The sequence below is a fragment of the Pecten maximus genome, chromosome 1, assembly GCF_902652985.1.
Source record: "Pecten maximus chromosome 1, xPecMax1.1, whole genome shotgun sequence".
NCBI lineage: Eukaryota > Metazoa > Mollusca > Bivalvia > Pectinida > Pectinidae > Pecten > Pecten maximus.
The window spans coordinates 44,841,447-44,868,577 of NC_047015.1; the positions used below are offsets into that span (position 1 = coordinate 44,841,447).

General features: G+C 34.5%; 2 protein-coding genes across 4 annotated transcripts in view; one reads left to right on the top strand and one right to left on the bottom strand.

Annotated features, from left to right (window-relative positions):
• LOC117334779 (bifunctional heparan sulfate N-deacetylase/N-sulfotransferase-like) overlaps positions 1–21,637 on the top strand; it is a 63,462-nt gene extending 41,825 nt beyond the window's left edge. The window contains 9 exon segments of the mRNA XM_033894581.1: positions 4,021–4,206; positions 5,245–5,373; positions 5,704–5,886; positions 6,088–6,184; positions 6,389–6,512; positions 7,214–7,388; positions 8,230–8,400; positions 9,648–9,757; positions 10,174–21,637. Coding sequence (XP_033750472.1) covers positions 4,021–4,206; positions 5,245–5,373; positions 5,704–5,886; positions 6,088–6,184; positions 6,389–6,512; positions 7,214–7,388; positions 8,230–8,400; positions 9,648–9,757; positions 10,174–10,390 — 1,392 coding nt within the window. The 3' untranslated portion in view covers positions 10,391–21,637.
• LOC117334787 (long-chain-fatty-acid--CoA ligase 5-like) overlaps positions 20,404–27,131 on the bottom strand; it is a 44,372-nt gene continuing 37,644 nt past the window's right edge. For all 3 annotated transcript variants that reach the window (XM_033894593.1, XM_033894601.1, XM_033894608.1), the window contains 7 exons: positions 26,912–26,984; positions 25,548–25,636; positions 25,235–25,351; positions 24,776–24,919; positions 24,486–24,590; positions 23,393–23,464; positions 20,404–22,916 (listed from right to left, as the gene is read on the bottom strand). In XM_033894593.1, the coding sequence (XP_033750484.1) occupies positions 22,779–22,916; positions 23,393–23,464; positions 24,486–24,590; positions 24,776–24,919; positions 25,235–25,351; positions 25,548–25,636; positions 26,912–26,984 (738 nt within the window). In that variant the 3' untranslated portion in view covers positions 20,404–22,778. The remainder of the gene's footprint in view (positions 22,917–23,392; positions 23,465–24,485; positions 24,591–24,775; positions 24,920–25,234; positions 25,352–25,547; positions 25,637–26,911; positions 26,985–27,131) is intronic.

Here is a 27,131-nt window from a genome sequence, read left to right on the forward strand (position 1 = left end):
AATGATATCGTATCACTCCTTAGAGGGTAAATGTTAAGTCATACTGCATTCTTATCACTTTAACGTATATTCATGCCACTCATAAATCTCTTTGATGTAAACTAATGCCACACATGAATAATTTTATTGAAAACTCATGCTACACATAAATCAATTTAATGTAAATTCATGCCACACACAAACTGTTTTAATGTTAACTCATGCCACATAAACTGTTTTAATGTTAACTCATGCCACACATAAACTGTTTTAATGTCAACTCATGCCACACATAAACTGTTTTAATGTCAACTCATGCCACAGAAACTGTTTTAATGTTAACTCATGCCACAGAAACTGTTTTAATATTAACTCATGCCACACATAAACTGTTTTAATGTTAACTCATTCCACACATAAACTGTTTTAATGTTAACTCATGCCACATAAACTGTTTTAATGTTAACTCATGCCACACATAAACTGTTTTAATGTTAACTCATGCCACATAAACTGTTTTAATGTTAACTCATGCCACAGAAACTGTTTTAATGTTAACTCATGCCACAGAAACTGTTTTAATATTAACTCATGCCACACATAAACTGTTTTAATGTTAACTCATTCCACACATAAACTGTTTTAATGTTAACTCATGCCACATAAACTGTTTTAATGTTAACTCATTCCACACATAAACTGTTTTAATGTTAACTCATGCCACACATAAACTGTTTTAATGTTAACTCATGCCACACTAAAACTGTTTTAATGTTAACTCATTCCACATAAACTGTTTTAATGTTAACTCATTCCACATAAACTGTTTTAATATTAACTCATTCCACATAAACTGTTTTAATGTTAACTCATTCCACACATAAACTGTTTTAATGTTAACTCATTCCACATAAACTGTTTTAATGTTAACTCATTCCACATAAACTGTTTTAATGTTAACTCATTCCACATAAACTGTTTTAATGTTAACTCATTCCACACATAAACTGTTTTAATGTTAACTCATGCCACACATAAACTGTTTTAATATTAACTCATGCCACACTAAAACTGTTTTAATGTTAACTCATGCCACACACAAACTGTTTTAATGTTAACTCATGCCACACATAAACTGTTTTAATATTAACTCATGCCACACATCATTTGTTTTAATGTTAACTCATTCCACACATAAACTGTTTTAATGTTAACTCATGCCACACATAAACTGTTTTAATATTAACTCATGCCACACATCATTTGTTTTAATGTTAACTCATTCCACACATAAACTGTTTTAATATTAACTCATGCCACACATCATTTGTTTTAATGTTAACTCATGCCACACATAAACTGTTTTAATATTAACTCATGCCACACATCATTTGTTTAAATGTTAACTCATTCCACACATAAACTGTTTTAATGTTAACTCATGCCACACATAAACTGTTTTAATGTTAACCCATGCCACACATAAACTGTTTTAATATTAACTCGTGCCACACATCATTTGTTTTAATATTAACTCATGCCACACATAAACTGTTTTAATGTTAACTCATGCCACAAATAAAATGTTTTAATGATAACTCATGCCACACATTAACTGTTTTAATGTTAAGTCATGCCACACATAAACTGTTTTAATATTAACTCGTGTCACACATAAACTGTTTTAATGTTAACTCATGCCACATAAACTGTTTTAATGTTAACTCATTCCACATAAACTGTTTTAATATTAACTCATGCCACACATCATTTGTTTTAATGTTAACTCATTCCACATAAACTGTTTTAATGTTAACTCATGCCACACATAAACTGTTTTAATGTTAACCCATGCCACACATAAACTGTTTTAATATTAACTCGTGCCACACATCATTTGTTTTAATGTTAACTCATTCCACATAAACTGTTTTAATGTTAACTCATGCCACACATAAACTGTTTTAATGTTAACCCATGCCACACATAAACTGTTTTAATATTAACTCATGCCACACATAAACTGTTTTAATGTTAACCCATGCCACACATAAACTGTTTTAATATTAACTCGTGCCACACATCATTTGTTTTAATGTTAACTCATTCCACATAAACTGTTTTAATGTTAACTCATGCCACACATAAACTGTTTTAATATTAACTCGTGTCACACATAAACTGTTTTAATGTTAACTCATGCCACATAAACTGTTTTAATGTTAACCCATGCCACACATAAACTGTTTTAATATTAACTCGTGCCACACATCATTTGTTTTAATGTTAACTCATTCCACATAAACTGTTTTAATGTTAACTCATGCCACACATAAACTGTTTTAATATTAACTCGTGTCACACATAAACTGTTTTAATGTTAACTCGTGTCACACATAAACTGTTTTAATGTTAACTCATGCCACATAAACTGTTTTAATGTTAACTCATTCCACATAAACTGTTTTAATATTAACTCATGCCACACATCATTTGTTTTAATGTTAACTCATTCCACATAAACTGTTTTAATGTTAACTCATGCCACACATAAACTGTTTTAATATTAACTCGTGTCACACATAAACTGTTTTAATGTTAACTCATGCCACACATAAACTGTTTTAATATTAACTCATGCCACACATAAACTGTTTTAATGTTAACTCATGCCACACATAAACTGTTTTAATATTAACTCATGCCACACATAAATTGTTTTAATGTAAATTCATGCCACACATAAACTGTTTTAATGTTAACTCATGCCACACATAAACTGTTTTAATATTAACTCATGCCACATAAACTGTTTTAATATTAACTCATGCCACACAAACTGTTTTAATGTTAACTCGTGCCTCACATAAACTGTTTTAATGTAAATTCATGCCACACATAAACTGTTTTAATGTTAACTCATGCCACACATAAACTGTTTTAATATTAACTCATGCCACATAAACTGTTTTAATATTAACTCATGCCACACAAACTGTTTTAATGTAAATTCATGCCACACATAAACTGTTTTAATATTAACTCATGCCACATTAACTGTTTTAATGTTAACTCATGCCACACATAAACTGTTTTAATGTTAACTCATGCCACACATAAACTGTTTTGATATTAACTCATGCCACATAAACTGTTTTAATATTAACTCATGCCACACAAACTGTTTTAATGTTAACTCATGCCACACATAAACTGTTTTAATATTAACTCATGCCACATAAACTGTTTTAATATTAACTCATGCCACACATAAACTGTTTTAATGTTAACTCATGCCACACATAAACTGTTTTAATGTTAACTCATGCCACATAAACTGTTTTAATATTAACTCATGCCACATAAACTGTTTTAATATTAACTCATGCCACACAAACTGTTTTAATGTTAACTCGTGCCACACATAAACTGTTTTAATGTAAATTCATGCCACACATAAACTGTTTTAATAATAACTCATGCCACACAAACTGTTTTAATGGTAACTCGTGCCACACATAAACTGTTTTAATATTAACTCATGCCACACATAAACTGTTTTGATATTAACTCATGCCACACATAAACTGTTTTAATATTAACTCATGCCACACACAAACTGTTTTAATATTAACTCATGCCACACATAAACTGTTTTAATGTTAACTCATGCCACACAGAAACTGTTTTAATGTTAACTCATGCCACACAGAAACTGTTTTAATGTTAACTCGTGCCACACTTTGCCAACACTTTGATGTAAATTCATGCCACACATTGATCAGTATATGTATATATAATGTTTGTGTTGCAGTACTCCTTTAACTCATTGATAATCCTTGTTAATTTCACAGGACTTGATAGTCTAGATCACATCATTAATATGAGGTCTATGTCATTGATAATCCTGGTTAATTCCACAGGACTAGATAATCTAGATCACATCATTAATATGAGGTCTATGTTAATTTAAGGCCATGTTAACCTACGTCAGTACCTAGGTATGACTTTCCTATTCAGTAACTCGACTTCCCTTTGTAGGACCATGACATCCCCATCTACCAGCAGTATGCTGTTGCGCCCCATCACTCGGGGGTGTACCCTGTACATGAGCCTCTCTATCAGTCCTGGAAAAATGTTTGGGATATACGAGTCACCAGTACGGAGGAGTATCCTCGACTCTACCCTGCCTGGAGGCGCAGGGGATTCATACACAAAGGCATTATGGTAAGTCTGTTCCCTTCGTAGGGGATTCATACACAAAGGCATTATGGTAAGTCTGTTCCCTTCGTAGGGGATTCATACACAAAGGCATCATGGTAAGTCTGTTCCCTTCGTAGGGGATTCATACACAAAGGCATTATGGTAAGCCTGTTCCCTTCGTAGGGGATTCATACACAAAGGCATTATGGTAAGTCTGTTCCCTTCGTAGGGGATTCATACACAAAGGCATTATGGTAAGTCTGTTCCCTTTGTAGGGGATTCATACACAAAGGCATTATGGTAAGTCTGTTCCCTTCAGAAGTAATGCACCAATATACTGAATGTAGGTCACTGTGGTAAATATTTTCTGCTTCACCGACTTTGGTTAGACAATGTGACGGGGTAAGCTAGTTTCCTTCCGATGGAGAAGTTTGTTGTGGCCCTTTGTTCGTGAAGAATCAACAGGCTTAAGTCATACCTGTGATGGGGATGACCTATATAGAGGTTACACAACGAGTGATTGTTTGATATAGAATTTATTTCACACGAGTAAGTTTTTTTTTTTTAAATAACTTACGAGTTTGAAATAAATTCCATATCCAGCAATCATGAGTCGTGTGACCTGTTTCTTCCACAATAATATCGGCTTGAATCAAAGGGAAACGTGGCTAAGTATAATTTCCCGTATGCAAATAAAGTGTACTGGTGACGTCCGGGACCCGGTGATGTGATGTCATTCGATTATTAATAACGTCAATAACAATTGCAGCTTGGGTCAAAGTTCGAATTCTTGACCAATCAAAAGACCGGAAGGTCATATACCACTAGTGGTATATAACATATATTTATCCAACAGTCGGCACATTTATACAATGGCTTGAGAGTGGATTAACAGAGCGTATTGTGGTAGAAATGGTAATTGTCCATTTCAGAATCCTGAATGCCTACATTTCTCATATTTTAGTTAAATATTGGTGAACATGTAAAGGATCAAAGTTAGGGGTCAATATAAAGCTTTTCATCATCATAAATCAGGAAGATTGTATTAATATAACATTTCAGGTTTTACCTCGACAAACATGTGGACTGTTCACACATACACTGTTCTTGGACAAGTACCCTGGGGGCCGACAGATCCTAGACAACAGCATTCAAGGGGGAGAACTCTTCCAGACATTCCTGTTTAATCCGGTAAGTACATCAATATATAGTAGTTTACGAGAAATCAAATGATATGAGCTAATATTGATATTTTGTACCAACAAAAATACTAATTTAACTTGCCCAGAACTCTATTGTCTATAACATGATACTGCTTCAATTTCCATTTCTTGCAGTAGATCAGAGTATGAAAATGAAAATGGATAACATGTCAAATTCTGTAATATTTTCGGAAGTTAATATGAGACCTTTATTGGATAATTAACACAATTCTGAAAGACCGTAGCTACAACTGTTTGGACTGTAGGAAAAGTCACCTTTTATACATACTCTAGCTATATCGTTTATATTTATTCTCAGATAAACATCTACATGACACATTTGGGGAACTACGCCAATGACAGACTGGCACTGTACACATTTGAGAGCGTGATCAAGTTTGTACAGTGCTGGACCAATTTGCAGCTGAAGCAGGTGCCCCCTTTAGAGTTGGGTATCAAGTATTTTGAGATGTACCCCGAGGAGAGGGATCCCCTCTGGCAGGTAGGCACCGCTTTAGGATATTTATGAAGTATAACAGAGTGTCAGGTGTATATTTTATTAAACTTTTATTTCTAATTTTGTTGTGTAACTTTACAGGAATAAATGTAGATAGCAATCTCAATAGTGTTAATAAGATATTGAAAACCAGAACATTTAGTACCATACAACTTGTGTATAAAATATGATGTGATTTATTTTCAGAATCCTTGTTTATACAAGCGTCATCTAGCTATATGGTCCACAAACAAGAGCTGTGACAGACTGCCTAAATTCCTCGTCATTGGTCCACAGAAAACAGGTTTGTTACTTGAACTGAAATTAAAATATTTAGGATTTATCATATCCAATATCAAAATGATTAGTGTTCAGATAAAAGATCAATTGGATAAATTTATAATCAATTACAAACACTAAAAAGATCTTTTAAAATAAGAAATTGCCAATCACTAGTTTTCCATTTTGTATTGCCTTTGGTTAATGTACAAGTCCTGGCGTTACACAGGTACGACAGCCCTGTATACATTCCTGTCCCTCCACCCAGCCATCCTCAGTAACTACAACAGTCCTGATACCTTCGAGGAGGTCCAGTTTTTCAATGGCAACAACTACTACAAGGGAATTGATTGGTAAGTAATGTCATAGACTTTCTGCCGACTTTTTGACCAGATCTTACTTTTAGACTTTCTGTCGACTTTTTTTACCAGATCTTTCTTTTAGACTTTCTGCCGACTTTTTGACCAGATCTTTCTTTTAGACTTTCTGCCGACTTTTTGACAAGATCTTTCTTTTAGACTTTCTGCCGACTTTTTGATCAGATCTTTCTTTTAGACTTTCTGCCGACTTTTAGACCAGATCTTTCCTTTTAGACTTTCTGTAAGGGCCTAGGTGGCCAATTGGTGAAGGTATCCCGACACTTTATCACTAGCCCACCACCTCTGGGTCGCGAGTTTGAAACATACGTAGGGCAGTTGCCTAGAACTGACCGTAGGCTGGTGGTTTTTCTCCGGGTACTCTAGCTCCAAAACCTGGCATGTCCTTAAATGACACTGGCTGTTAATTATATATATAATAGGACGTTCAACAAAACAAAACAAACCAAACCAAATAGACTTTTCGCTGACTTTTGAGCAGATCTTTCTTTAAGACTTTCTGTTGACTTTTGGACCAGATCGTTCTTTTAGACGTTCTGTTGACTTTTGGGACCAGATCGTTCTTTTAGACTTTCTTTCAGACTTTCTTCTGACTTTTACACCAGGTTTGGCATTGCGATTTGTTACTTTGAAATTCCCTAAGTAAAAATAAGCTTCATCTGATTTTGATTTAACAGGTATATGGAATTCTTTCCAATCCCACCAAATGCCACCTCAGATTTCCTGTTTGAGAAAAGTGCTACATATTTTGACAATGAACTTGTGCCAATGAGGGCTCACGGACTCATTCCCAAAGCGAAACTCATCTGTATATTAATCCATCCAGCCAAACGGGCTTACTCATGGTACCAGGTGAGAGTAATGTTATACTTGGAATGTGATTGACATCAGTATAATAATAATAACAATAATATAATAATAATAGGCTTTATTTAAACTTGATAACATATTGAGTCAACGATTCGTCTTACATATATGGTCAAGTCCTATGAAATGTACAACAAATTATAAGTTTTAGGTATTCTCTTTGTAATCATTTCACCAACTGGTACGTGAGTTATATTAGTATATAAGGTACTATGTAGACATATTATCTTCATCCAAACTACTGGCATATAATTATGTCTCCCCTTTCGAATGAAGGGAAATATATTGATTTAGTACTATTAACAACCTCGTCCATGTCATAACTTTGAACTGTTAAAGATATCTTGATAAGATTTGAGACATATATACAATGCCCGCAGATGCTGTGCATTGTACTATAATCAGGTCACTGAAACTTCATTTCTAGGTCAGAAGTCAGTTGAGTTCAAAATTTTTGAAACAGTATAGTCTTGGCATAACTTTTAAATAGATTTTAAGATGTCTTGATGATTCATTATATTGCTGTGTTAGTAAGGGGACACATGCTTTTGTGAACAAAATTAAACTCTAGTTTAACATATTGGAAGTTCTAAAAAATCCATTTGATTGAAATAACAGCTTTTGAACTTGACAGATATTATGGAGAAGTGATTAAATTTAAAGAATGTGTTCTTGCAGATTAAAATGGTTCTTGTTCAGAATTGAGATGAAAAAGTTAAACATACATGTACAACTCATTTGATAAAATGTCACAAGACTGTTACCGGTATATCAAAATATCTCGCATTACTGTAACAAAAATGAAATAAGTTATTTAACATTCCAGCATATACGAGCCCACAATGATCCTACAGCACTAAACTATACGTTCCTCGAAGTTGTCACAGCGGACGATTCAGCACCTCGGAAACTCAAAGACCTCAAAAATAGGTGTCTGCTTCCCGGTATCTATGTCCAACATCTGTCCAGATGGTTGGACTATTTTCCTGCTCGTCAAGTAAGTACCGGTAATAAGTGGATACGTACCTATATAAATAGTGAGACAATGGCTTGATGACAGAGGATTAAGAAATCATTTTGAAGATTAAAATATCCTGTTAAGAAACTTATTTTCAACTTTCATTTAATAATAAATGTTCAATATTTAGATGAGTATATTATAGTATTTAAATATGTATTCATTAACCATATACAATGTACATATATACCGATCTCAAACTCTGTTATAAAGTATCCTTGTGATGTGAAAATGAATTACTTTATCTAAAGTTACAGCTCCCTGGTGCTGGACTTACAAAAACAATAGAAATTTCAACATTTCAAGTACTTGAAAACAATTATTGGTCATGTTAAAGTGAAAGTAGTAAGACGGACAAATGGTCTTCTATCAGTGTCTATGTATGTACACTTGTTACCTAGATTGAAATTTGTGGTGTGTAGTTAAGGCCCTACACACTATGGTAGTCAGTCTATTGTCTTGTATGTCCAGATTTTGTTTCCATGCAGTTAATTTAGAATCATCTTTCAATCTCCCCTGACATAAGGCTGCACTGTTTACTATGCCGTTGACCCATTTGAGTTCCATTTCAGAATTGCAAGAGTTATGCCCGTTTTGTTTTCTGTGATAGTCCTCATTTTATCTGTATGGTCAGACATACATCATGGCCGATCGTAAACTGTCAGGTGGTCTAGTTGTAAATGCTACTGAGTTATTGTCAATTACTGCAATACTACCTGGTGGTATTAGGGATATATTTAGTTTGGCGTACTACAGTGAACTGTCAGATTTCTATTAGAAAGGTTGAATTTAAACATTTATACATACATGCCATACTTTCAGGAGACCAATAAGGGAGATTGATGATTATTTTAAGGGAGTTTTGTCTAAAATAAGGGAGATTTGTGTACGACATGAATATCGACATTTTTACTCAATTTTAAAGAAAAAAACTAATTTTGAAAGTGATAAAGAATATTTATATTTATTTGGGATATTAATCATACTGTATATGCAAACAACACAAAGTTGTATAAGGTAAAAAATGCAGTATACATTTAGATTCTGATGATATGAAATTATTTTTTGATTTTTTTATGTAACACAAAAAGTTTCACAGCACTAAGAACTTTGAATGACCACTGTCCGGTTGGTCACTCAAGTGGCCAAAGCTGAATTTCTTAAAGTTTCCCTGTCAATCAGCTCTTGCTGAGGCGACATATTTTAAACATTTGATTTTTTTCCAGTTATTCATTATTGACGGTGAATGGCTTAAGAGTCACCCTGTTGCTGTGATGCACAATGTCCAAAGATTTCTACATATTGAGCCTCATTATAACTACAGTCAGCTGATAAGGTTAGTCTTTATTTCCTGTCTGAATCACCAGTAATTGATAACAATCTGTACCAATGTTTCTCTGATTTTAAGATACCAAATTTTATAGAATCTGCATTGCATACTTTTTCCTGTGTACCTGTAAGAGATTAACGTTAATTATGACATTTTAGTAATAAAACATGTCTCGCATTTCATTTCATCAAATTTTATTGACAAAGTTTTTATCAGTCAGTTCGATAGATAATGGGCAAGGCCTATATACATTCTCTCCATTAAATGGCCAAAGTGGAATAAACAGTGAAACAATATTTTAAACATTTGAAATGAAAACAATTACACAAGATATAAAATACAAGGGCAAGGGAAGTAACTCTTGATTAAATTGTCTCGCACACCCCATAACATTCCTACATGTCTCACATTTTGTCCCTTAGGTTCGACCCAAAGAAAGGATTTTACTGCCAGATATTGTCAGAAGACAAAAACAAATGCTTGGGAAGAGGAAAGGGCCGACTCTACCCTAACATGAGCAAAAAAGTTACAGGCTACCTGAAACAATTCTACAGGAAACACAATGTCGCTTTATCAAAGTTTCTCAAGAAAAATCAGTACCGCATACCGGACTGGCTAGAGGAAGAATTAAGTCACTAACATCGTATTGATCATGATGTAGAAGCCAATGGATGTCTCCGTAACTTGTTCTCATGCTCAATACTGATTTAGATCTCCTGACAAAATGTGGCACCATAATCTCAGATACTTTTAGTTATGCTGTGTTTTAATTTAAACTGCTTTAATTATATCTTCACGCTGGAAAAAGAAGTAATATCAAGGTATCGGAAAAGTAATATTGTTAATCATGATTTGAAGATCTCTATTTGAATTTTTTACATCTGCTGCCATAGAGCACATTAAATCTTAATTCTCAATACATTAGTTAATATAACTGATTACTAATTAAATCCAATATATTAATCTGTTATCAAAACATGTTCTTTGTAAACTAATGGTACCCATACATATGAGGTACACTTCTATGAAGATCTTTGGTGAATTATTGTGTTACTGTAAAGAATCGCGTCTCATTTGCTTTGGTGCTGGGTCATTTTGCAATCGTTGAATAATGCTATGACACTGTACACATGCTGAGTCATTGTACATTACAGCATGTGGCAATCAGTGAAAAGGTTTTTTTTGTGTGTTTTTTTTTTTAATGTAATACGGGTATATTGTTGTTAATACGCTATGAACAATGAAGATGAACCTCCTCTGTGTACACAAATGTTTGGTTATACCCCTTCATATACCCTTTAGCTTTGTGAGCGTATGAGACAATCCCACCACATATCTATAACAGTAAATAGTGCTAGACTGTCAGAATCTGATGGTATTCCAGGCCCGGTGTACACGTTTAACTTACAGATGAGCATTTGTCATTACTCTAATGTTTCTACTATTATCTGTCACCATGGTAATCTGTCACCATGGTGACAAGATTATTATTTCATCATTAACAACCTGAATTAGCTAGATAACTTGACATGACTGTCTCCAAAACCCATTTGTTAGTACGGTGAAAACCAGACCTTGTTAGTACCTGTGGAATACTAACTGGATATGTGGAATACCAATCCCTGTAAGTATATGTGGAATACCAACCCCTCTAAGTATATGTGGAATACCAAACCCTGTTAGTATATGTGGAATACCAAACCCTATTAGTATATGTGGAATACCAACCCCTCTAAGTACATGTGGAATACCAAACCCTGTTAGTATATGTGGAATACCAAACCCTATTAGTATATGTGGAATACCAACCCCTCTAAGTATATGTGGAATACCAACCCCTGTTAGTATATGTGGAATACCAACCCCTCATATGTGGAATACCAACCCCTGTAAGTATATGTGGAATACCAAACCCTGTTAGCATATGTGGAATACCAACCCCTCTAAGTACATGTGGAATACCAACCCCTGTTAGTATATGTGGAATACCAACCCCTCATATGTGGAATACCAACCCCTGTTAGTATATGTGGAATACCAACCCCTCATATGTGGAATACCAACCCCTGTAAGTATATGTGGAATACCAAACCCTGTTAGCATATGTGGAATACCAACCCCTCTAAGTACATGTGGAATACCAACCCCTCTAAGTATATGTGGAATACCAACCCCTGTTAGCATATGTGGAATACCAAACCCTGTTAGTATATGTGGAATACCAAACCCTGTTAGCATATGTGGAATACCAAACCCTGTTAGTATATGTGGAATACCAAACCCTGTTAGTGTATGTGGAATACCAACCCCTCTAAGTATATGTGGAATACCAAACCCTGTTAGTATATGTGGAATACCAAACCCTGTTAGTATATGTGGAATACCAACCCCTGTAAGTATATGTGGAATACCAACCCCTGTTAGTATATGTGGAATACCAACCCCTCTAAGTATATGTGGAATACCAAACCCTCTAAGTATATGTGGAATACCAACCCCTCTAAATATATGTGGAATACCAACCCCTCTAAGTACATGTGGAATGCCAACCCCTTTAAGTATATGTGGAATACCAACCCCTGTTAGTATATGTGGAATACCAAACCCTGTTAGTATATGTGGAATACCAAACCCTGTTAGTATATGTGGAATACCAACCCCTGTAAGTATATGTGGAATACCAAACCGTCTAAGTATATGTGGAATACCAACCCCTGTAAGTATATGTGGAATACCAACCCCTGTTAGTGTATGTGGAATACCAAACCCTGTTAGTATATGTGGAATACCAACCCCTGTTAGTATATGTGGAATACCAAACCCTGTTAGTATATGTGGAATACCAACCCCTGTTAGTATATGTGGAATACCAACCCCTGTTAGTATATGTGGAATACCAACCCCTGTTAGTATATGTGGAATACCAACCCCTCTAAGTATATGTGGAATACCAACCCCTGTTAGTATATGTGGAATACCAACCCCTGTTAGTATATGTGGAATACCAACCCCTGTAAGTATATGTGGAATACCAACCCCTGTTAGTATATGTGGAATACCAACCCCTGTTAGTATATGTGGAATACCAAACCCTGTTAGTATATGTGGAATACCAAACCCTGTTAGTATATGTGGAATACCAACCCCTGTTAGTATATGTGGAATACCAACCCCTGTTAGTATATGTGGAATACCAACCCCTCTAAGTATATGTGGAATACCAACCCCTGTTAGTATATGTGGAATACCAACCCCTGTTAGTATATGTGGAATACCAACCCCTGTAAGTATATGTGGAATACCAACCCCTGTTAGTATATGTGGAATACCAACCCCTGTTAGTATATGTGGAATACCAAACCCTGTTAGTATATGTGGAATACCAAACCCTGTTAGTATATGTGGAATACCAAACCCTGTTAGTATATGTGGAATACCAACCCCTGTTAGTATATGTGGAATACCAACCCCTGTTAGTATATGTGGAATACCAACCCCTGTAAGTATATGTGGAATACCAACCCCTGTTAGTATATGTGGAATACCAACCCCTGTTAGTATATGTGGAATACCAAACCCTGTTAGTATATGTGGAATACCAAACCCTGTTAGTATATGTGGAATACCAAACCCTCTAAGTATATGTGGAATACCAACCCCTGTTAGTATATGTGGAATACCAAACCCTGTTAGTATATGTGGAATACCAACCCCTGTTAGTATATGTGGAATACCAAACCCTCTAAGTATATGTGGAATACCAACCCCTGTTAGTATATGTGGAATACCAACCCCTGTAAGTATATGTGGAATACCAACCCCTGTTAGTATATGTGGAATACCAAACCCTGTTAGTATATGTGGAATACCAACCCCTGTTAGCATATGTGGAATACCAACCCTTCTAAGTACATGTGGAATGCCAACCCCTCTAAGTATATGTGGAATACCAACCCCTGTTAGTATATGTGGAATACCAACCCCTCTAAGTATATGTGGAATACCAACCCCTCTAAGTATATGTGGAATACCAACCCCTGTTAGTATATGTGGAATACCAACCCCTCTAAGTATATGTGGAATACCAACCCCTGTTAGTATATGTGGAATACAAAATCCCAGTAGTAATTGCTAGTTGTATAGAACCCCTCATATCCAAAAGATACATATCTGGACTTACCAGAATTCTGCCATGACCACCTCATAATAAGTTTCCCTGCTGTTTTGAAATCTCACATTAAAACAAACAACCCAAGCAGTTTGTATAGGCCGTGTTTTGCTGTATAATACCATGAAATATTGCAAAGTGTAAGATCGGTATAAAATTATTGAGAGAATTATTTCATTTTTTGTTAATTAGCTCATGAATCATTAAAATTTGGTTGAGAATCGGACTTAAGTAACAGGAAATTAATTTCTTGGCCTTTTCCTTCAACACTGCAGATGTTTTTATATTCTATGTAGTGTCTGTATATTAGCTACAAGTTTATAAAAGTAGAGATTATAGGTCACCTTACTAGCTCAGGCTAGTAGAAACTTTCCTTTGTCTAGTGGTAGGATGTTGCGTTGAAAGCAAAACGGTCGCTAGTTCGAGCACCAGCACGGACAGGGTATTTTTTTCATTACTCCTTCCTATTAGATTTGGTGGCATTATAGGAGATTGAGATGTTTCATCGGAGCTAAATAACCTGGGTTGTGGTTGTCTTTGGGGGCAGATATTGTGTGAAGGAGGGAGTAGTGTAAAAATAGAGAGTATAGGTCCCTTTGATAGCTCAGACTAGCGTGGATTTCACTTTAACCTAGTTGTAGGATGTTTGCCTTGAGAGTGAGCTGAGGTCATTAGTCCGAGCCCCAACACGGGCAGGGTATTTTACTCCTTCCTATTACACACAGTACCGGTATGTTGTTACAACTTCAGGCCATTATAAAATGTACTCAGGAGAAGTTACATCATGTGTTGAATCTTGATATAACTGTATAACAGTTGTATGTATTGTCGAATTGTGGACTTAAATGATTAGGTATACATTGTAATATACAACTGTATGTTTTTTCCTTAAATTGACTAAACCCTTAGAAACTTTACAATAAATTAAATGCTTTGTGCTTCATATTTGTCTACTGTGTAGACATACAGTTGTCTTAGAAAACAATACTTTAAATGCTTTGTACTGTATATTTGTCTACTGTGTAGACATACGGTTGTCTTAGAAAACAATACCTTAAATGCTTTGTACTGTATATTTGTCTACTGTGTAGACAAACAGTTGTCTTTATATTAACCTAGTTATTATCAGCCATTTTCGGACAGGGTGACGTGTTAGAAAACTTTCAATGGAATTGACCACCACAGTAATTGGCTTGGTGGAGGGGAGATAACTCAAGCCAGAAACTTCCTTTTGAGATTTGAATTGCCGGTTTCGATCTATTATAGTATGTATTTGTCTGTGCTTCAATAAGATAACGAGAATTTCAATCAAAAGAACTGGGAGTGGTTTGTCCTATCTGCTTCAAGTAATTAGGAACTTTTCAGCGGGGAAATATGTGGCAAAATTCAGAAAGAAAATGACTTCTGACTTGAAATAATAGTTAAAACAAGTTAGAACTGTTATGTGTATTGTATGAAGACAAAGTAAAATTGATTGAATCATGATTCCGAAAGTCAGATGTGAGGGTGATAATCTCGCTCCAAAGAAACTCTTTTGTGTAACTTTCTCAATGCTTTCCTGTGAACAAATTCTTTGTGATAATCAATATTTCCCCACACTTTTTTTCTATACAAAACAGGTATTTTTTTAAACTTACGCAACACCTGTCACTTTTTTGTCTATTAAATATCTATGGCAATAAAATGGTTGTAAGTCTGTTCTGTCATCCTGTCTTGCTAGTTTCGTGTAAATATGTTGTTAAGATTCTATTTAGACTAGATCCATTGTGACTGCTATACATATCAAAGGAAAAACAGTTTAACGTTTGAATTTCTATGATGGACTGTGTTGTTTTGTTTGGACAGAAAATATGGCTGAATGCAAATTTCTTCATATATTAATTTTCTTTAGAAAGTTCAGATGGAATATTTTATATATTATTATCATATCCTAGACATGTCCATTGATTAACATTAGTAATTATTTTTTATGTTGATTACACCTTAATGCATGCGTATATATGGACATGTTCGACATTGATTTCAGTAATGAAGTTGTTGGATGGGTTTGAATGTAGTTCTGTTTCTTCACAACTTAAGCTGTGCCATCTCATTGATCAATTTCTTGGTAGGACTTGTATTCATTTTCTTTCTACAATTCGCAATCCCTTTTGGATGTATAAAAATGTATTCTTTGGGGAAAGAATTCATTGACTATATCAACGTCTGGGGTAATAATGACAGGGCATGAATTGGTTGGAGAGAGGAAATGTTCCTGTGGCACCTATCAGAATGGGGAAGGTAAATTTTATCCCTGTGGCACCTATCGGAAGGGGAGGGGAAATTATCCATGTGGCACCTATCAGAATGGGGAAGGTAAATTATCCCTGTGGCACCTATCGGAAGGAGAGGGGAAATTATCCTTGTGGCACCTATCGGAAGGGGAGGGGAAATTATCCCTGTGGCACCTATCAGAAGGGGAGGGAAAATTATCCTGTGGCACCTTTTGGTAGGGGATTGTAACTTACTCAATGTCACATTTTGGTTTGGAGGGAAAACTATAGGAGTAAATGTACATATTTTTTTTTTTTGTAAAAAAGGGGATTATAAACCTTTCAGCTTCAATATTGGGATATACTGTATGTACATCATATAAGTTGTATTTGATTCATGAAATTGTTTTATTTTTGTATTGTAGTACCTGTCATGTGACATATCACATGATCACCACTGGTTGTGATATTTTAAAGGTGTCATATAACATATGGTTACTACCATAGAAACAGAGTATATCTCTGGGGACTATTTTTTCAATTTGATTCTAGTATAAATGAATAGGATTTGACTTAAGGAAAATGTTGTGAGTCAATACATTAATCCAAGATGTTGATATTAACTTAAATGAGTGTGTGCATGTCTATCAATGCTATTTATGTAGGAATTACCTGTTAAAGGTATTAGTTATTTATGTGGTGTGAGTCGTGTGTCAGTCCAAAGTGATCGAGTGATGATTGTAATGTGTCATATCTGTAATTATTGGTATCAAATTACATTGTTGAAAGTTCTACCAAAGAGCAGATAATGATAGAAATGTTAAATCAAATCTTTGTCCATTTATTGGAAAGATTTCAAAGTATCGAATATGAACTTATCAATTTACTCATGAATACTTGTTTGAAGATCTCGTCCTTGTTTATCTGTCAATCTTCCTGTGTTAGATCTATTCTGTTCTGGCTTTAAGATATATGTCATTCTCAAATTATGAAGTATATTGTTTTGGAAATTCATCATTGAAATTTTCAAAAACTGTGAATTTGCTAATTGCTACATATGTAATCAAGAAATTGAAATTACCTTGTACTTACTGCCCCCTTAATCTGTGATATCAATATCAATATCACCAAGGATAATGCTACAATTTCCGAGTTTTGAGATTTTCAAGGGAGGCAATCTTGCCATCTCCATATGAGCTATACATTGTTTGTGTTAGATTTCAAGAAAAGAGACATGTACAATTGTATGTGTAGAATTTATGAATTTGATATTTCTCCTTATTTTATTAGTTTGCCAATGACCCTGCCTTACAGGTGTGGACAGTGTAATCATTTCATTCTTCTCCCCTTATGAATCTTTTCAGACTTTTTATCCACTTTAACTTGGCATTAAGCTATTATTGAGGCAAAGGTAGTATGTATATATGTCAAAGTCAAGATACCTGTTGCACATGCCCAGTGTCAATGCGACGTGGACAAATAACGAATTATATCAACTTTGCTTAGTGTACGAAACTACATAGAAATGCTGTCTCTCTCTCTCTCTCTATATATATATACTGAGTAGATCAACAGGTTACATTAAGTAGATCCTGTAATAGATTTAGTTGATAGTCTAGCAACTGTTACACCTGTTGAATTTGGTTAAAAAATACTCATTGATCTACATTATGTTACCTAAGGCCAGTGTTTATATTAAAACACAAATCATCTTTATGTTGGGGACCAATACCTTGTACAAGTTCCCATCAAATACATCATTTGTTTATTTTTGTCGTTGAATAGTGTGTAGCAATATATAGTTACATTAATGTGGGAAAGACTGCCCGACTTGTACCCCCTTTTCACCCCAAGATTGATTATCCAATATCTTGTTTTTTCTATCGTACAGAAAAAAATTCTCACCAAAGATTTAAGTGTAAGCAGTTTAAAGTTTTTAAATATTAACTTCCCTGTTATTCAAATAATTATCGTTTAAAATGTTTTCAAATCAATAATGGTGAAAGTGCGAAACACTGCTCGAAATTATTTCACTAAAATGTTAAGTTTTAGAATTATAAAATGAAATTTTTAAATGTTTAAATATGCCAGATATTGTTATATATTGTGTACCAAGTAAATTATGAAGTAATCTGCCAGTTTGGTTGATTAGGACAAGACTCGGTATTTAGATGAGGCTGCCTCTTTCTGTATATATTTGGTAATTTTATAGACAGCTTACCATTTTAAGTTGTTCATTTTATGTTGAAAATGCATGCCAAAAATTGTTTTACCTTTTATATTATGTACAAGTAAAAACAAAATAAAAACAAAATAAAAACAATGAAATGACGTAATGTAAATTGTTATTTATTTCTAGCCCATCATCAGATGGCGGCAGTTCAAATCTCTCTTCTTCTGTAGTCCATAACTGTGAGGGATCTTGGCGCCGACTATTGAAGGATCCATATCAGTCAAATGAAAGACTGATCTTTTCTCTTCTTTTCACTTCTTTCACTCTTGCTTCAAAACATTTAATAACTTTATATAACACGATATAGCAGGAGCAACCTGCAATTGGCAAAATCCAAGATGGCCACCTGTCGGCCATGTTGTTTTCCGATCAGTCCCAAAATGCATTGTGCAAATCTAGGTACCAAGGGGAACCTGAGAAAGACCCCTTTAGTTCTTTTTGAAATAGTAATAACAAACTTCAATTGTCAAAATCAAAGATGGATGCCTGTCGACCATGTTGTTTTCCGAAGTCATAAAATGCAATATGCAAAATTAAGGACCAAGGGGAACTTGCATATGAAATTTGAGAAAGATCCCTGCAGCATTTTCTGAGAAATAGCGGTAACAAGAATTGTTTACAGAGGGAGGGACCACGGACGCAGGACAACTTGAATAGCCCACCATCCGATGATAGTGCATAAGCGATATTTCTTGAAAAACACCTGTGTGTGAGAGAGAGAAAGAGAGTATGTGTGTGGTGTGGTGCGTGTTAAACAAATGAAGAAGAAACACTATTTTTGATTTTTTTTTTATTATTTCTGCTTGAAAGGAGAAAGGTGGAAGATTACTGTAACAAAATTTAGTGTTTTCTTCAAATGAATAACTTCAATAAATATAAATTATTGAAATGAAGACTTTTTATAATTATTTACATTTCATTAAACTTAATAACAAAAGTTCCACCAATAATTTTCCTAAAAAAGGAATATCACTACTACTCTCATAAATCTGAAAACATTTAAAACCAGAAAAAGAACCCAACAAACTTTTATATACAGCACTTGTGTGTATAAATGGACATATATTTTTCTAATGACGGACATGCATTTACTACAGATCTTCAATGAGTATTGGGCAAACATTGAACCTTTGTATTGGTTTTCAATAACAAGATGAACAAGTTCAACAGATGATGTGTCAAAAGTATGAAAAGGCATTTCGTTGTGAAATGGTACTAAGACTTGGATCATGGTATTATAGACACTAGAACAATTATTCTAACAAATAATGTGTCATAACCATGTGTTTTAAGAATGCAGTCAAAAGTTTTCATTAAAAAGAATTGACATCTTATTGGTCCTGTACAGAAGAATTGGACAATTCTCATTCAACTATCCTATGTACTGAAATAACGTGGAGAAAAAGTAGGTGATACTGGTCGTTATAATGTGGTCCTTGTTCTAGAGGCTGATTATGACAGATGGACGTGTGAACAGCAGTAATGTGGTACCCACATGCCTTAATGTACAAACTTATAGGATGTTCACTGAAACTAGTAACATGTAGATTGAACAGAATATATTCCATATCTAGTTCCTATATGGTAAAATATTATGTACCAAAGAACAGTGTAGAACACAATAGTTTTATCAGACCGAGATGAAAACAAGTTCTTGAAAAAATACTTTGAGATGAGTATTCATGAATCCAATGCACCCAGCCTTTTATGCATAAACCAAGGCAGAAAACATGAACATGAATCATTTCCATATAAAACATCTGTTGAGCTCTCCGCTAAATGCGCTATTTTTGATTAAATATTCATGCTGGTGTCATGAAATATTTGATATATTGAATGTATGATATTTGTTCTTAAATGCGATTAGCCCTGTTATCTTTATCGTGCTTAATGGTGTTTGCGTGGAATGAATAATACCAACGGACTTGTACAACCTAAACCACCTGTAATATTGTATACAGTTGGAATGTTATTTATCTAATATATCTCAATAAAATCATTTAACCAGTAACTTTTATTAGAAACACAAATTTTGATACACAACACAATGTGAAGACGCCATGAGAACACCTACACTAAAAAACATTTAAATTGTACATAATTTAAATTCTGTCATTTCTTTCCAGTAATTCACTTGTGACAATATCTTTGATCAACACAATGTCATAAAAAAATTCCTGTACTTAATGTCATGTTTATTTTCAAATACTGTACCATGAAAAAAAAACTAAATAAAATCCTTATGAAATTTTCTGATAAGACACACTTCCTAAATACTGGTACATGTATATGAAATGTGTTTTGATTAACACCAATCACAATTTAACCACTGGAAATAGTAGCAAAACTTTATACCAGCATATCATCTGGGTAATTTTAAAGGCAAATTTTACATAGATATGCAAGTTCAGTATATATATGTAATTTTACTCTGTGTATATGTAAGGTACATATCTGACTATAAATACCTGGTACATGGTCATGATGTGTAATAAACACATTAATGAAACAAACATATTGGGTACAACTGTTAAATATACATTCCCATTCAGTATAAATAGCCAGTAACGTACAGTGATACACAGTCTATATACACATTGATGTAATACATTGTCTACATACCCAGTAATGTAATACATTGTCTACATACCCAGTAATGTAATACATTGTCTACATACCAAGTAATGTAATACATTGTCTACATACCCAGTAATGTGATACATTGTCTACATACCCAGTAATGTAATACATTGTCTACATACCCAGTAATGTGATACATTGTCTACATACCCAGTAATGTAATACATTGTTAACACACCATGTAATGTAATACATTGTCAACACATTAAGCAATATATTATGTGTGACAGTTGTTTTGCTAAAATTCTTTAAAACCAACTTTGACTTTGATATTTCCCTCAGGTAGATAATATACATGTACAATCTGTACAAATGACCACTGAGTCGAGCATAATGTGTTTCCCCTAATATGAAATATAGCCACACATTATGTGTCTCCCCGATATGTATTTACTGACATTGTAGTCTACTTAACAACTGTCACCATCACATACATTACTATCAGACCCAGCACTTGTATCACCATCACATATTCACATTAAAGCTGGCTCACTGATTACATACCGACTCGACCACAAGTCACCATACGGACAATGGCTGCCACATACTTGCAACATACTTTATGGTTTACCCTGTGAAACACCAACTTTGTATCTGTAAAAAAATGTCCGTGGCCATCACATACTCACACATTCCCCGCAGTTCACCCTGTGACGCACCACATTATGGTTGTAGCAGATTGAAGGAGTATAAATACTTTAATACAGTAATAATACCAGATACTAGTACTTCATCTCAAGTAATTCTTCTATCACACCTCTAATTATTTAAGGACAGTTTCACACTATGTTTTTGCTCCTGATACTGACAATTTTAAAATAAAGAAATTTTGCCAGACAATGAAGCAAGTTGAGTATGCAGTCAACTTAATTTAAAATTATACCTTCACTGTAGACTGATGTTTCCCCTGACTTCAGACTTGGACAATCTAACAGATAGATACCCCAGATCATGATGGCCAAGTCTGGTGTCAGGGTCAGAGGAAACTTTACCTTCTTTTACTTCAGTTCAATATCACTTTTTAAATACATGGCACAGAATTCTACTCTATATAAATACAATGACGTATTTTGTAATTTTACACTACAAACCTCTGAGAGAATATCATACTTAACAAAAATTTGTACCATCTCCAGTGTATGGACTTTCATGGTCCATGATGGAGGACTGGTCCTGAATAAAATTATCGTGTTGTAAGAAAGTGCTTGATGTGAAATTTTGATTGATATTTTATCCAACAAAGTATCCTATGAATTCATATAAAGATGCATTCACATGGCATTTTGAAAAAATCTTAAAATTTTGTGATGACTAGTTAGTAGATAATTTTATTTACATTGTGCAATCTTGATTAAAAAAAAAACTTTTTATAGGGGGTAACTCACAGTTCATTACATAATGATTCCATGAAACACTTCCAGGCAGTCAATTTCTTTATCCAAGCACCACATCATTAAATACTTCTGTTATCTTAAGTTTTGTTTTGTGAAATATTAATTAGATATAGTGTCTCTCTTAATTAGTAAGAATGTTTTAACGAGGACAGCTGGGAAGTGTTTCATCACATGCTGTCCACCAAGACAGACACCAAGATGGTACCCAATGTACAGACTGACAAGGTAGATCAATCTCTAGTTAGGCTCCCCTCAAAGTATCACATTCAACCAATACAGACACACATAGCGAAGCCTTACACAACCTACATATAATGTATGTCCACACAGAGGAATCCTTTCACGTCAGTTTGCTGTACATCTCGTCAATCTGACTTTTAAAATACACCTTCAGTTCATTTCGCTTTGCTTTAAATGTTGGTGTTAAGAGTCCATTTTCCACAGAGAATAGTTCTGGGAACACAAATATATCTTTCACCTGCGGATAGAAAATGAGAGAAACAATGTAAGACACTTTAGACACCTAGAAAGTTTTTTACAGCATTTCCAGCCGCAGAAAATACCTGTGAACATTTCACAGGTGCACAAATTACATGTTCTTTTTTGTTTTGTTTTTGTTTTATGTTGTAGATACTGGTAGTAGTAACACTTGTGTAACATTTGTATACCCTAAATACCTGGTAACATACAAGTAAAAAGTAATATCTCTATATGCTGTGTACAGGTAGAACTTACCAGTAAGATATGTTTTTAATTAATATATTCTTATCTGTCTATATATACAATTAACTATAACTATACAGTTCTAAAATAAACATAAATACAGCTAACATATACAGCAAATGTTTGAATTTTTAAAAATCTCAACTTCATCTAATATAAATAGTTTTATATGTGACCCCTTCGATCACTGTAATTTGATATATGAAGGGATATCAGAATGATGGTACTCACCTGTTCAAAAGAATGGAGGCCAGATTGTTTGCCAATATTTGCCATATCATCTAGAATTGCTTTCTTGATTTTCTGAAACAAAATGTCAATGCAAAAAATATGAATCTATAGAAAACAAAAATGTGAATCAGCATTCTCTTCAGTAAAGGAATTTCAATTTACAACTCAATATTAAATGCTGTTTTAAAACTAAATGGTCTTGAGAGTATTCTTTCAAAAAAAAAGATGTTATATTTTTCTCATCGGAGAACATACATTAAAATAGTGGGGTACTCATCTGTATTATTTCACAATACATCAGAGTTTTGGCCTGGTTTTATTCAGAATGAGGGATAGATTTGTTTTCCTCATCAAACTTCCCCCAAAAAATTGATTATAAATGTATTTAGAGATTCAGACCTCTTCTAGCTACCCTGCGGACATCTGGTTTCCAGCCAAATGTGCTAGCCAGTCGGAGTTCAAGGGGTAGTCAGGGTACCTGAATTCAATCTTATTTACTTGTAACATGCTATTCCTTCTCTGGATTAGGTTTGCAATATTGAAGCACAGTAATCTGATGCAAATAATATGCACAGCTGTGTCTTTATCTTGCATTAATGGCTATATGTTTTGCAGTATTGTGGTAATCTGTTGTCACTAGTCCACACAGCCATAATATAATCTGCTACTATTTGTAGTAATCTGTGTGACTTGTTTACACATCTACAAATTACTCTCTGCCTAAACCGAGAGTGGGAATGGTATCACCAGTGTAAAGTTGAGTCTACCCCAAAGATGCCAAAAACACTTTAGCTTAGGTTTTTCTGGGTTTTTTTTTATGAGCTGGTTATCGATATGTATAAAATGTTTCTTATATTATGTAAGTTTTTTGTTTTATGCAAGATGCAGGTTGTTTATGGATGTTATTATGAATATGTTGATGGAAATGGATTGTTTGTATTTTATTAAAATTAAAATCTTCTATTATTTGTTCTATTTAAAAATAAGGAAATATAGAGAGTCATCCTTATAATAAAACCAGGCTAAATAACTTTCATAATATCAAAACAATTACAAAAATGATGCGACAAATTAATGTCATAACTGTATTTACCGGGTTCTTGGACAGCTCCTCTAGACTACCTGTCATACCGAGCTTGGACTTGGCGTACTGTGGGAATGTATCTGGGTCAGGCACCACCACGCCCACTAGGGACGACTGTCAAATACAACAAGGGGTCAAAGTTCAGGTAAAACAATGTGGCAAGAATTGAATACAGCAAGTAAACCATAAATGTATCATTGATATATACAAATATCCCAGATCAAAATATTTTATTACCATTTAGATTGAATAATTTGAAATTCTTTTTGCTACCCCTGAAAAAGTCAACAAGGAATTACCTTCAGACTGTCCCCATGGACAAACATCTGGGCCACCAGCGTACTCCGTACGTACACGTTCTCTATCTTCTCCGGAGCTATGTATTCACCTTGTGCTAGTTTGAAGATATGTTTTTTCCTGTCAATGATTTTCAGTGTACCATTCTGTAAACAAAGAAAACAAGAATGTTAACAGTATAAACAGGACAAGGAAGATAAAGGAAATTCAAACCAATACTCAAATCATACTATGGAGTCAAAAGAGCAGTAGTTACCTCAAAACTCAAGGTATCGTCCAAAACCTTCCATATAAATTTAATTAAAATCCACCACAAATCAATGAGACAAACAGACAAATGGTCATATGTTACAGCAGGGGACAATAGCACAAACTATGGAGTCAAAATAGCTGTAACTACCAGGGGATAATAGCCCAAACTATGATATTCCTCTGTCCCATATATATGTTCTGTAACTTACTGGTAACCATTCCCCTATGTCCCCTGTGTGTAGCCATCCTTCATCATCCAAGGCCTCTTTGGTCTTCTCTGGATCCTTGTAGTACCCAGCAAATACATTTGGCCCTTTTACACAAACCTAGAAAAAAAAATATATATTCAAAATTATATTTAGATGTACATGTTAAGACAGCCATTACGTATGTAAAATGTATTTAAGTCAGGAGAAGGCTAACTAAGTTGTAAGAACTTGTGCCTAGTCCTTTGTCATTTTAAGACAATAAAAATATGTTTAAACCAACGCCTACAATTGTACTACAGTACTGTCAACTGACCTCGCCTTTGTTATCCTTGCCGAAGTAATTCATATCAGGAACATCAGCCACCTTGAGATAGTTACAAGCAATCGGTATACCCACATGTCCTGTAATTAAATAGTGGATAAGATAACCTATAACCTCAGAGCATAAGTATCAGGAGATCTCTCCATACTGTTTCACATTCCGAAATATTTACGGTGTTATTTTAAGGAAGAATACAGACTGAACGGTAAAAGCATGCGAGACAATTTCATCAATTTATAATGATCTACATCTGTGCCAATCTAATTAAAATTAGACTTGTAATTTCCACTCCTCTACGATACACTGCAATACAAGATCTAACGATGCCCCGTAGGAGGTCATCTCAGCATGACCTTTGAGCTCAGCCAATCAACTCGCCGCCTATAAAATTGTCGGTGTGATTTCATTCTTCGGAAGTATAAATACTTACACAACATTCCCGAGGTATTCCGATGGTCGATAGCAACAGTAAACAACATGGCTTCGCCCACCCGGCTCACCAAGAAACCTCAACAAATTCATAATTTAACAAACCTGTGCTGTCCGTTTGGTTTTTCCTTCATCGTATGAGGGAAAGACATTGAAGACAACAGCATCGTGAACAAAAATTAGTTTGAAAGGGAATATAATATAATGTGTTACGGTAACGATTTTAGAAATCCAATTGGCAACACAATCTGTCCTGTCGATGAGATATTGTTTAATTGTTTTCTGTTCTTCTTTCAATGTAACGTCCAGAGGATTAGCAATATTTCTACTACCGTGGCCATTAACATAATGCAGTTATGTTTGTGAAATTTTGAGTACATGTATTTCAAATCAAGCGCTGAATTGAGTCGTAAATACTAAGGAGACGCAATCAAAGGCTTGTATAAGACTCTTTGTCATTGGTTGATTAATGACATCATTGACCAGTTTTCATTGGCTTATATTTGAAGCTCAAAGGTCATGCTGAGATGACCTGCTACGGGGTATCGTTAGATCTTGTATTGAAGTGTATCATAGAGTATTGTAGAGGAGCAGATATTACAAGTCTAATTTTAATTAGATTGCATCTGTGCCACAAAGAGGATGTTAATAGCTGAATATCAAATACATCTCATAAGTATAGTAGAATATTTTTCTTTTTCTTTGAGTCCTCATTGATGAGAAAATCATCAATATTTCAATTTTCAAGTACAGTAAAACAAGTGATATATTAACTTCCAATCGAGGCAATAAAATGGTCAAATATGACAGGTGGTCTCTTAATCCAGGTTCAGGAAAAGTATAGAAAATAACATTGGAAGGGGAAAATATGGTCACATTGTAGAGGGAGTCCGATCAAACCATTATCCATTCTAACATAAACTTACCAACTTCTGCATCACCAACCGCAGTCAGAGAACAAATAGCATGACACTCAGTCTGTCCGTAGCCTTCTAAGATCTGTAGGGAGAAATAAAGTGTTAAGACTGGACAGAAAAGTTAGATAACCCTGTTACATCTAAGATAACAACATCAACTAAAGGTACTTGGAGGTCAAGAGGAGGTTTTTTTCTAAGCCCCCCCCTCTCCCCTCCCCTGCACATTACA